Source organism: Molothrus aeneus, chromosome 3 (genome assembly GCF_037042795.1).
Source record: "Molothrus aeneus isolate 106 chromosome 3, BPBGC_Maene_1.0, whole genome shotgun sequence".
Lineage (NCBI taxonomy): Eukaryota > Metazoa > Chordata > Aves > Passeriformes > Icteridae > Molothrus > Molothrus aeneus.
Window position 1 is genome coordinate 78,562,670 of NC_089648.1, and position 12,489 is coordinate 78,575,158.

The window sequence follows — 12,489 nt, forward strand, 5'->3', positions numbered from 1 at the left end:
TACAATTTCTCCTCCAACCAGTTTTAATATTCAAAAATACAAAACTCCATTTAATCTTTGTAATGCTGTATCAGGTTGAGAATTATTTCTTTTTTGTGCACATAAGAGAACATAGGCTCACTCTGCCTGATTTAATTGCATCTATATGCACAAATACAGTTGTTATGAGGTTGCTGATCCACTATGTAAAATAACTCAGCACTTTCACATTCAAAGAATTGAAACCTTTGACTTATTCAAGAAAAAAATCTATTTACTTGTAAAAAACCAGCTCAAATAAACTGAAAATTTAAAAGATTTTTTAAAGCAACCTAAGTATCTACAGAGGTCAGTACACGGGGCTGAGGGCATCATAAAGCCTCTGTGCTGCCAGTTCCACCATTTCACGAAGGGATTCGTCATCTTCACTCCCCGGCTCACAGTCAACTGTCTGGGAACAGAAAGAGAAGGATGTTACAACAGTGGGCACTTCATGCTCCCTATCAGCATCCACAGAATGCTCCCAAGGGGAAACAAAAAGCAGCCATGAAATTATCAAGAGCAGCAGCCACCATGTAGAGGAGTTCAGAGAAGACTCAAGCGAGTCTTATGCTCAAAACTGCTGTGTAAAATGCACTAAGTTTTGTGGATTACATTGGATTCGAAATCAAATAAAATCACACAAGATTCAATTCCTGGAGATTTTGTTTTATCTGTGAATTCAGTCACACTGTATTAGGTTAACAATGCAAAACACATGCAGTCACTAGAGGTACAGGCACCACACAGATGTTCCCACAAACATGATGACATTTACACAAAAATAATCCAAGCAAATTAATTTTTACTAAAACAAATTTTCCTAGAAAAAGATGCCCACCCCAAACATGAAAGTTGATCTACAATCCCAACTGCTCTACCTCAGAAACAGAGGACAGCATTTGAGTAGTAATACTGTTCTTGGTCCTGTGGCCTTTCTAGACTCTAGGACTACACCTCCTTTAATTCAGTATTAACTTGTTACTCTTGTGATTTTTCCAACCATAAAGGTTTGGGGGGAGGAAAAAAGGCACTTAAAACAGCAAACATGCATTTAATGTTATCTAGCAATGTTATTGAAATCGTGTTAACTGCGAGAGCACTGTGTAAACATGGAAAATAAATCCATGTGTCCCACCAGTCAGATCTACACTAAACAGCTTTTTATTTTAGAGCAAATAAAGTTTTATAAGATACATACACACGTGAAGAAAGACTGGTCTGCCTTGTAAAATCTGGTTCACAATGGCACAAGCTTGCCATTGCCAACACAGACTGCACAGTAAGTACTGCAAAGATACACCCTGCTGTAACTGAACTGGGCTTTCTGTCAGTACACAAAACTTTTAACAATAATGATGTATTACAAAAATGAAATCAAACTCCTTGATTAAGCAGTTGCATCCTTTTCCAGTCTAGTTACTTTTTTCTTTATTTCAAGAGCTCTTTCATCACTCCTGTATTTTTCTGCACTATGTACAAACTGAAATGTAGGATTTTTTATTAAAGAATTGAAGAGATGGCACAAGTTGTGTGTTAACCACTGTAACTCACTATTTTCTTAAGATAATTAACATTCACTTGTTTTGTTTCAATAGGTAACAAATTTTTGGCAGGGTTTCTTCTGTATTTGTAGAACACTTAAAACATTTGTTGTGACCCCTTAAGGAGAGCATATGAGAGGTGCTCCATAGAATGAATTTTCATTATATTACTGCTATGAATAGAGGCAATACACAAGTTATGCTTAATATGTTATTAGTAATGACAAAGTCAGTATGTTAAAATGCTTAAGAACATGAAGGACATGGCTTTAACCATTCTTAACAGTTTTAAATTATTCAAATTACTAGGTGTGATGGCTTCTTAAAGCACCCTTCTAACATGCGTGACATCCAATTCTGTGAGCTAGTAAATTAATAAAGTATTTATTTTTGTATTTCAGGCTTTCAATTTAGCTCCAAAAGGATCAAGATGACAAAAACAAACAAACAAACAAACAAACAACATTCCTACCCCATAACTGTTCAATTATTTAGACCAGAGCCATGCTTTAAAAGCATTTAAAAAAATTGTGGGTTAACTCAATTTCTCTTCTACAATCTTTCTTTTTAAATTTTTTTCATACAACTGAGCTGCTGAAAAATACTAGGTTTTTTTCCCAAATATACTGCATTTGTTGCATAAACATGGCTAGCATTTTTTAGTTAAGAATGCTCTGTTTTGATACAAGTACATTTCCTTAGCAAGTGAGTACACAGCAGTGTAGGCAGCACTGTGTGCCAGCAGGAGACCGCTGAACACAGCACACACAGAAGTGCTTTGCTTTGCTTTACATACCCGAGTGTCCAGGGAAATGTTGGCAGTCTTTCCATCCACTGTGATGCACAGCACAGAGTCATCTTTGGAACTCACACAGTCCTCTCCAAACATATCCCTAAAGCAAACACCCAGGAGTGTAAGGTGTGGTCAAACAGCAAACTTAGGTTTTTCTATTAACCCTGGGGTCACTTTGGCAGGTGAGTATCACCTTTCAGCAACAATTATTTAACTCACTCTGATGTAATTAAGAAGATCAATCTTTATTATGACAGTGGGTATCAAATAACAGTAAGAATTTTACCAAAATAATCTCATCATAAACAAAGGGAAGGTCTCCTTTGGTTTCAAAAGAGGCAAGATTTCTACTTAAATAAAAGAATACACTCAGAGTAAGTTTTAAAAGAGATGTGATCCAAAGTTGTTTTCATTAACCATTTGTAGCATAACACTTGGAGGCAACTTAAAAATCTGCTTCTGGAAGACATAACTGGGCCCTGTATTCAAAATTTTAATGGTGCTGAGAACTTTTTACTGTACCTCTTTCTTTACTTAATTCCTGGCCTTCACAGAAATTAGACTGAAGTAAATTTGCATGAAGTATTTTTACATAACTATCTTTAAACCCTTTTATACTAAGGCTATTCTATTTATGTGGTTAACATTGCTCATTTTCCTTTAGAAAAATACACATCAACTTACTGAAGCATGATCTCCATTCTCTTCCTATATACATCCATATCTATTTTTTTGGAAATCTTACTTATGGCAGCTGAAAAGAAAAAAAAAATTACTTTCACAGACATTTACTGGGAGGGAAAAATGGCTAATTGATAGATACTATTCACAAACTGATTTTCCTGAAAAACAATAAAAAAATAAAAAAAGTATATTTAAACAATTTATTAAAAAATGTATTTAAAAAATGAGACTGAAGGAAATGCATACATTTCCATTACATATGCCTGTTCTCATCGTATTTTAAAGTAAAAAATTTCACAATTCACATTCTGAGTTTTTACTTCTCCTGTTCATTCTTAACACTCATTACATCTCATATATCCTTTACTTAATAGAGAAAATAATTTACTTTTATCAGTTGCTTATAATCCCTCCATTTTCTCTTATTACATGAAACTACCACATCATGGAGGCTGGGAGCATGCAGAGAATAAAATAAAATGAAATAAAACTGGACGGTTTTGTTTTATACTGAATGTGAGCAGCAGTAATAAGCACAGACATTTCTGCAATATATTTCAGCATAGAGAAGCTGAAATAAAAGCAATACCTTTTTTTAGACCTGGTTTCAAAATTAAGAGGTAGTGCAAAACAAGTGATTTTTCTTTTGAACATAATTATTTAAGTATTTGATTGTAAAAGAGTCAGAAGTCTGGAGGAAAGGGTAGTTGTGAAAACTGCTACCTTTTTCATTGATGGATAGAAAAACTTTAAGTCTTTTGAAAAACTGTTTTTCAGTACTTCTAAATCAGCTGAAGAGTTCAGAACACAGTGGTAGTAAGTTTCTGATTAATTCTTTGAAAAATTTTTCAACTGCAAGTGACCGAGCTTAAATCTTAATAATAATAAAAAACCCTGAATAAATATATTTAATTTACCATTCCTTAGATAAGATGCAGTAACTGAATGTACTAAGCCAGATATAATTTCATCCTGGGAATAAGGTAAACACAGGCACAGGGTCAGCTAAGCAACAATAACTTAAGATATTTTAATTTGATCTCTTTTGATCCTGTGTACATATCCTAAAATACACAACTGCAAGAACTCTTTCAAATGTTTTTACCCCAAATAAGAACAAAAAAACCCCAAAAACTGAAAGAAGCCACACCTGAGAGTAGCAGACAAAATCAGCACCATAAAACAACATGGGAGATAATGCTAAAAGGCCCATAAAAATACAAAGAATTAATTTCAGGGTGGTGGAGGGTGAACAATCTAGATACTGTCACTAACAAATCATACAGAGAAAGTGTGGACTATGAAAAAACAAGATAAGACAGATACTACAATAAGAAATTTTAACAATCTGGCAAAACAGTGAAACGGTTTTGTCCATCTGTATAAAAAAAGAAAAAAAATAGAGGAGGTCAAAGTATCATTCAAAAATAAAATTTCTATTTTTGGTCAGTCTCATAGAGCAGAACATGAGGACATGGCCAGAAGGACTTATATAGTGAAAATTATCACAACCAAGATCAGAACATTATCTCTGAATTTGTTCAGGTCAAGGTGACTGGAAAATCTTTACCCCCAAACAAAGTAAGAACTGTTATAGGAATTTATAAACTCAGGTGAAAGGATTTTTAACAAATGTGTTGAGTCAGGTATGGGACTAAACCCCTAAGGAACACTGACTGCTATTATACAAAATTATTAAAATATATAATAAAAAGACAAGAGGGGTAATCCGGTGAAAATAATCCAGTGAAAATATCTGTCCACATTGAATCATAGAATCGAAAAATGGCCTGAACTGGGCCATACAAAACTTAATCATTTAGGTTTTTTGTACAAGGTTTAAAACTTATTTTAAATAAGGCCATGTTTTCCACAGGCAGTCATCGGTTGCCATGTAAGAGAAAGTTTCAACAATTGAATATGGCACAAATAACGAAGACCAACCTATAATTCTGTTTTAAGTAGCAAATATTACTCCCTAGTGAGTTCCATAAGGCAAGGAAATACAGTAAGGGGATTGCAATCTACTGGAAAGCATTATTTCCCTCTAAGCTTGATGTAAAAAAAAATAGGAAGAAATGCCTCAGTTAAATAATCCTACACTAAACTTATACCTTTCTGTATTTTGGGGTTTGACTGAACTTCCAGTATCACTGTTGTCACAGTGTCTGCATACATATCATTAGCAGGATTTGCCACCCACTAGAAGACAAAAAATTGAATTCATGATTTAGACTGAGTGAATAATGCAGCATAAAGACAATATAACATTAATTGCATTCTCCTTTTTACTTTTCTCTGAATTCCACCTTCAAATGACTGTCATACATTTCACACCAAATCAACTACTTTTAACTGGGTGTATTCCAGTAACTTCCCATGAAAAATTCAAGCTTTTGAATGTTTCTAAGCATATTTTACAAAATAATTAATTACCACAACTCTGGGGGAGGAAGAAACACCATTTGATGTTATTTCCAATTACTATCTGCAAATGAAAAAAGGGCACCAAATCTGCCATTATACTCATTAGATACAGCAAAAAAAACCCAACAGGCACTGGATAAATCAAATAACACATATGCACATGGGACCACAGCTCAAGGGGAACTTTGTTCTAGCCTTTGCTGTACTTGTTATACAACAGAAAACTTAAAACATTGAATTCTGCATAGCATCTCTATGGTATTATTTTTAAGAAACTGCAGAACAAAATACTTCTTTATCCCTCACCAATGCCCACCTCAAGGACTACCATGCCTGGTTCCTGGATCACCGTAATATTTTTGAAAACCTTCAGGGCTGGTTTTTGTTGGATTTCTATTTCTTCTACATCACCTAAGAAGTGACAACAAATGGTTAGTAATAATGAAATTATACTGGAAGCAAGACTAACTTTATTTGCCTAAGAAAATAAGTCAGTTTAAGAACAAGAGGGGTTGTCTGTTATCACAGCTTCTCAGAGTAGCTCACAAAATGGAACCCCATACTCTCTTTCCTTACCTGACAATATTCATTGTTCTGGATTGTTTAGGGTTTTTTATTAGGTAATTTTGGCCACTTTACTTGGCTTGAATTCTTTTATTTGACTAGCTTAGTACACTGAGTGAGTACACCAACAAAAAAGAAAAGACATGAGGAATTTAGTTAATTCTGCTCCATTTGCAGAAGTAACCAGCTCATATCCCTTAAAGGATAATCCATTGCTCACATTAGCATAGAGCTTAAAAGAAAAGCACTTGTGTGCCTGCTAGCACTCGGGTTATGAGACCTGAACCCCAACTGAATATAGGTGTTCTCTTCACTAGTGACATGAATTAGATTCTGACACTAGAGAATTAAAAAAATTCTGAGCTTTAAATCTAGGAAAGGAATCTGCAAGGTGTGTGTACCTAGCATAGGAGCTGTCCCTAACCCTTGACAAAGCCAGAGAGAGGCACAGGGGATCATCCCAGTGTCAGGTTTAAATGGCTTCTCATCCAGGAAAAGCCAATTTGTGCCTCTTGGGGAGGCACAGACGAGGCTGTCTGTCCCAAAGGAGGGCAGAGCTCTTGTTTTGATTAACTGGTTGGCATTAGCCATTTCATCTGGGGCTAGAGATACAAGACCAATTAATAAAAGTTTCCATCAGAGTGGCCAGAGCACTCACTTTGGGGCTGACAGAAATCAGCTATGCTCTATATTTCTATATGCTCATCACTTTGTAATATGAATGTAGTAGAATCCCCCCCAAAGCTGTGTCACACTCATGAACTGCATCTGACAGAAGCTGCACAGTCTAATGTAAGCTGTAAAATACAAAGAAATCTCCACTCAGAAGACCTCTGAAGACTGGAAGTTGCTGTAAAGGCTGGCCAGTGTGAGTGCTGGCCGTGTGCTGCCCAGCACGCACCAGTGAGTTTCTGCAGCTGGTAAGAGAGCAGATTGAAAGGGCCCGTGTAGGGGATGGCTTGGGTCTGGGTCACCGTGCTCATCGCCAAGTCCGTGTAATCTGAAACCATTTGAGAGAGTGCATGTTAAAAGCTACCCCTCTGAATTTGCTGTCTAATAAACAGAATTGTCATTAGAGATAAATAATAGCATTGATACATTTAAGACAAGGGGGCTAAAAAGGATAATTTGTAAAGAGGAGGGTGGAACACCTGTTATAAGATAAATAATGTATTTGTGGTTAGGAAACCAGCTTGTTTTATTATCCTGCCTATTAGAGACAAACAATGAACTAGGGCAGCAGAACTGCTTTCCCCCAAGCTCTTCTGACCTCAGATTTAATTCCTCTTCTATTCTGAGAACAGATCAATTCCCTGAGAAATAAAAAGCATAGGAGGACTATGCAAATATTTTCTGTGTTCTGTAGCTTTTTACACTAAAAACTAATGACATTTTAGAAAATGGTAGGACTATTGATTGAAGTGGTTTTTTGGTTCTCACTGGAATGTTTTATGCATATTCTTCCAGAGGAAAAGCTTTTAAGTAATCAGAAGGGAAATGGAATTTTGCTTCTTTTCTGTTAGAGAAAGGAAAGATTTTAAGTTTGAGTGAATGAGTTAAAGGCATTTTGTCTCACTACGATAGTTCAGAACTTATGGCAAATAAGAAATAAAACTAAGATGTTCACTACCTGCTTATGAAACACAAAACTGCAGGAAAAAACCCCAGAATTATAAGTGTTTTAGTGACACAGTAAGTTTCAATTACCCACTGATCACACAACTGTCTGTACTTACTGGAAAGGTCACATGGAGAAAGGATGTGATAGTTAAAATTTCTTTTAACTAGGATTCCAGAAATTCTCTGTCCTTGCTCTGGTTTCTTATCTGCTAAAGATCCCATCACCTGGAGAGAAAAAACACATATAGTGCATCAAAGCAATCTGAAGCATTCACAGCTTCAAGTAATTATGGAGATGAAATATGGGTCTCTAAGAAAAATCAGAGTATAAAATTAACACTGAAAACAAAAGAAGGAGTAACCTAAAAACTTTCTGAGACATAACACAAGAAAAGTTTGTAAGAGTGAAGAACCAAAAAAAAAAAATCCCCAAAACAACAACAAAAAACCATCAAAATAAAAAACCCTGAACCAAACACCAAATACAACTAAACACAAATCATTCACATACTTAGACAACATGCAATTTTTGAAATCAATCAACTAAAAATAGAGGCTACAAAGATAATGTGCAATTTTTACACCAGAAGAAAACACTGTTCTACATATAAGAAAACACTGATTTCATACCTTGGCAAGTTTTTCTCCTCTGAAGTTTAATGTCACAGCTTCAGTATTCCTAGGATTATGAACTTCTATATGAACTTCATCATTATCCTCATACTCCCGTATCAATGCTGCTTTCAATCTGGCCATTTCATTCTGCTCACCATGAACTAAAATCTATAAAAAAGACAGTTTTCCTCTTAGCAGAAATTATTTGTCCAACCAGACATGTTTAGTAAGCGAGTTATCAAAAAAAATTGCCATATTCTATCTCATCTTTATAAAAATGCAATTCCATGAGGTCACAGTGTAGGAAACATGAGCTCAATTACAGTTGTGTCTGTGAATTCTCTGCATAATTTGAAGGGTGGGACCTCACAGCCCTGAGTATTAGCTGAAAAATCCATGCTATCAAGCAGAGTGCATTACAGAGAACCCATTTAAGTTTTCACACACAAATATATTGTTGTATTATGAAAGGGAAATATTAATTTAAGTTCAACAGAAGTCACTTAGCTTTATATTTTTGTGTTTGTGTGGAGATATAAACATAATAAACATGCAATTCAAAGAGGATGCTTCAGAGTTCACTATTTTCTTTGCCAAGTTAATTGTCTTCTCTTCTGTGATTTTTTTCTTTCTTATCTGTGTTTGCACACTGTTTCACCACCAGTTTCAGATCCTGGTTGCTATTTTCACATTCTGGTCCTTCACACCTTCTTCTTCCCTGGATTTGCTCATGCTTTTCCCTCCAAGTGCTGCCTTGGTCTTTTGCTGTCTGCACATATCTCATATGTTTTCTTATTTATTTCAGGGCAAATTCCAGTGAATTGTTCCAATACCAGCATTCCCACCTTCCATACTGCATCTTACTTCCCAAAACACTGCTGGAAAAGATTATGGCCTACACCATTGTCTGCAAAGTCATCCCCAGGGATCCCACATGCACACACTCAAGAGCAAGTTGATTTTTACTTTGCTAAGATAACTTGACAAAAAATGATTAAAATCTCCACTGCTTTAATCTAACTAATCTAACTCCACTGCTTTAATTTAACCATTAAATCTGCTTTAATTATTCAAAGCACAGGCATGCTGGCTACTGCTAGACACCAGTCCCTGCCTTGACTCAAGGCTGTGAGCTGGTTTGATGAATCCCACTCTGGAGAAAAGGGCAGCATGGATACTGACCACATGTGGAGGTTTCAGGGCCCGGATAAATTCACTGGTTTGTTGATAATCTGTGTGAGCAGAGAAGGAAATGTAATCCACAGACATCTTCAGTGGGAGTTTTTGCCCTGACATAGTTGTGATCTCTTCAGGTTCAGACATGATGTGCTAGAAAATAAAAAGCACCTTAATTAAAAAAAAGTAAAGCCTCCTATACACACTGTATAACTAATGCTTTACATTTCAAAAATCAATGAAATAATAGTGGCAGCCATGTTAAATGTGAAGCAGTGAAAAAATCTCACAAATTTCCCAGAACACACACTCACACATGAAAAACACAGGCACAACATACCATTTCATCTTGTGCATCCTCAGCTGTTCTGTGGGCTCATGCTTCTTCCAGATAAATCTCTCTGACTTGTATCAAAACAGTAACAAGTGTGTGATTTCTATCTCTAAAGGAAAATTAGATGTTGTGGTTGCCCTTACCTGCTTGAATTTGGAAGGATTTAATTCCCTACAGATGGTGAATGGCACAAGATGCACAAGGCAGTCTGGTCTCTGACACATAAGTAGTGTTAGACTTAATATCAACTTCTCTAGAATTATGATTAGAGCTACCTTCTTGAAAAATTAAGCAGTGGAGAGGTCTAAAGTACCAATCATTCCTTCGCATATCTTGCCCCTAGAAAAGATTGTTCTATATAATATCACTGGAAATGACCATATGCAAACCGTCTGTACTTTTCATTAGTATTAGCCAAAAGCAATCAGTTTTGACTACATACTCATACATATCCAACAACAATCTCAGTAAATCACATAAAGACACTTCCTATTGACCAATTCTTTCAAAACCTAACATGAATGCTATCTGTAATTAAGAGGTTGTGGTGCATTAGCAACTCACCTTGGCAAGAGTTCCTTCAACGCAGTACCCTGCGATAATGACTCCATTTCTCTTATCTGTGCACCAGCTCTCAAACAACTCCCTGGATAAGCCACTCTGCATCATACCTGGGGAAGCCATCACAACACTGGGGCCAATGTCATCAAAGTGATCCATACTCTAGAAAGACACAATGGGAATATCAGTTACCACAGCTCACTTAAACAAAGCACAGCTCAGCTGCACCCTTACACACCATACAAGAAGGGCCCTGTGTTCACAGATTATACCCCATCCTCATAAAAAGTGCCCTTTGCAGGAAAATTCCTCTTACTGATACCCACAAGGAGTAAACTGCAAGCACAGGGATCTGAAGTGGAAAAAATGTTGGGGCATAAGATTCCCTCAAACAGCCCTCTGAGCACTGGGACAGCAGATAACTCAGATATAAACCAGCATCTAATCAATCTATTAGGATATTAAGGATATTGATTGGCTCAGCTGATTACAGCATGGTGCTAAAAACACATCAAGGTTGTGGGTTCAATCCCTGGAGGGGCCACTCACTTCAGAGCTGGACTCCATGATCCCTGTGTAACCTTCCAACTCAGAATATTCTCTGGTATCAGGATATTAAACATGCAAACTACTGAGCAAATATGAACTCTTCTGTCACATTCACCTTTTTGTGAGAATCTCAAGCCTTACCTTCAGATTACTAATATGCTTGAAAACAAAAGGATTGTTGATGTTAATTTGCTTGCGGATTTTGTCATTCATGGCATTGACGTATGTCTGATAAACTGCCATACATTTCTTGGCCAAAGAGGAGGCATAGTATATGGGGATATCATGCAGTTCAGGATGATTCTGCCAGTATTCATCTAAAAACACAAAACAAACAAAATAATAAAAAAGGACAAAACCAAAAAAACCCAGCCACCAAACAACAAAACACAAAATTCTATCCATAGGATTATTTATAAAGTGTGTGCTTCTCAGAAACATCAGTAATTCCTGTAAAACAGATTTACCAGTGGGCTTTTTCATTTTTAGTACAGCAAATCACCATCACAGCCTCTTTGCTTTCATCTGCTTTTCTAAAACAGTCATCAGCTAGAACTATATACAACCAGTACAAACAATCATGCAAACAAACATGACAAAGGTGAACTTCAGATCCTTTCAGCAGGTCAAATTTCAATCAACCACCACCTTCAGCTACAAGCTATAAAGTATACATGAAACTACTCTGCAATAACTCTACATTTATGACAATAAAATAAAGCTTCTATGTCCCTGTCAAATATTAATTCTACATCTAAGAGCCTGGGACATCTGCACACAGATTTGTTTGTGAGAATTCACTGTATGAACATTCTGTAAAATAAATCCATGGAGTTCAAGGTGAGAAGGAATCACTCCATTATCAAGCCTGGCTTTATGTATAGCACCAATAGTTATACTTTACAAGCCCAACTGGAACAAAAACAAGGAAAGAGCCTCCGTTAACCACAACTTATTTTATCATTGTCGACAGTAGCCATGGCCTTTCCTAAACACAAAGAAGAGATCTGAATGCAGCTGTACTCTCCCATTTGGATACATTTCTGCTAGTCTGAATGATACTTATGTTGCACGATTGAGACAAAATAGTCCAAAAATAGAGGTACACTCTTTTGGCTGTATTTGTGCATTTACAATAACACTACATTGTGCTTTTACCTAACATTTCTGATTTGCAGGCAAAGCTTCTCACAACATTTCAGAGAGGCTCACTGCCATGACTACCTTAATTAGCTCAGGAGTAAGGTGGAAAGAGCCAGTGAAAGATAACCAGGCACAAACTGAATTCATCACCATCATTTTCTACACCATAACCCAGTATTTTATTTTTGTCATACAGTTACAGAAAGAAGAGAAATAAACACAGAAGCCTACAGGCTCAGCTGCATAGGCATGTGAGATGCAATTGCATTTTCTACCTAATTAGGCATCCAATTGCATGTCTAGCTTTCCTAGATATATTTTCAAGGTTATCTTTAGAAACTCAGTTTAATAACTACACACAGCAAAGAGAGGCAAACAAATTACAACCTAATGGCCACACAAGGTTGAAAATACTCAGTTTTTATGTTCTCTAGAAATTAAAAAAAACCCTCGCAATCAAT

General features: G+C 36.2%; 1 protein-coding gene across 1 annotated transcript in view; it reads right to left on the bottom strand.

Annotated features, from left to right (window-relative positions):
* Positions 1-12,489, bottom strand: part of CPSF3 (cleavage and polyadenylation specific factor 3) — a 19,411-nt gene continuing 6,922 nt past the window's right edge. The window contains exons 8-18 of the mRNA XM_066547226.1: positions 11,027-11,202; positions 10,340-10,498; positions 9,448-9,594; positions 8,281-8,433; positions 7,767-7,875; positions 6,932-7,030; positions 5,783-5,877; positions 5,154-5,241; positions 3,040-3,109; positions 2,359-2,455; positions 1-430 (exon numbers count right to left, since the gene is read on the bottom strand). Coding sequence (XP_066403323.1) covers positions 329-430; positions 2,359-2,455; positions 3,040-3,109; positions 5,154-5,241; positions 5,783-5,877; positions 6,932-7,030; positions 7,767-7,875; positions 8,281-8,433; positions 9,448-9,594; positions 10,340-10,498; positions 11,027-11,202 — 1,295 coding nt within the window. The 3' untranslated portion in view covers positions 1-328. The remainder of the gene's footprint in view (positions 431-2,358; positions 2,456-3,039; positions 3,110-5,153; positions 5,242-5,782; positions 5,878-6,931; positions 7,031-7,766; positions 7,876-8,280; positions 8,434-9,447; positions 9,595-10,339; positions 10,499-11,026; positions 11,203-12,489) is intronic.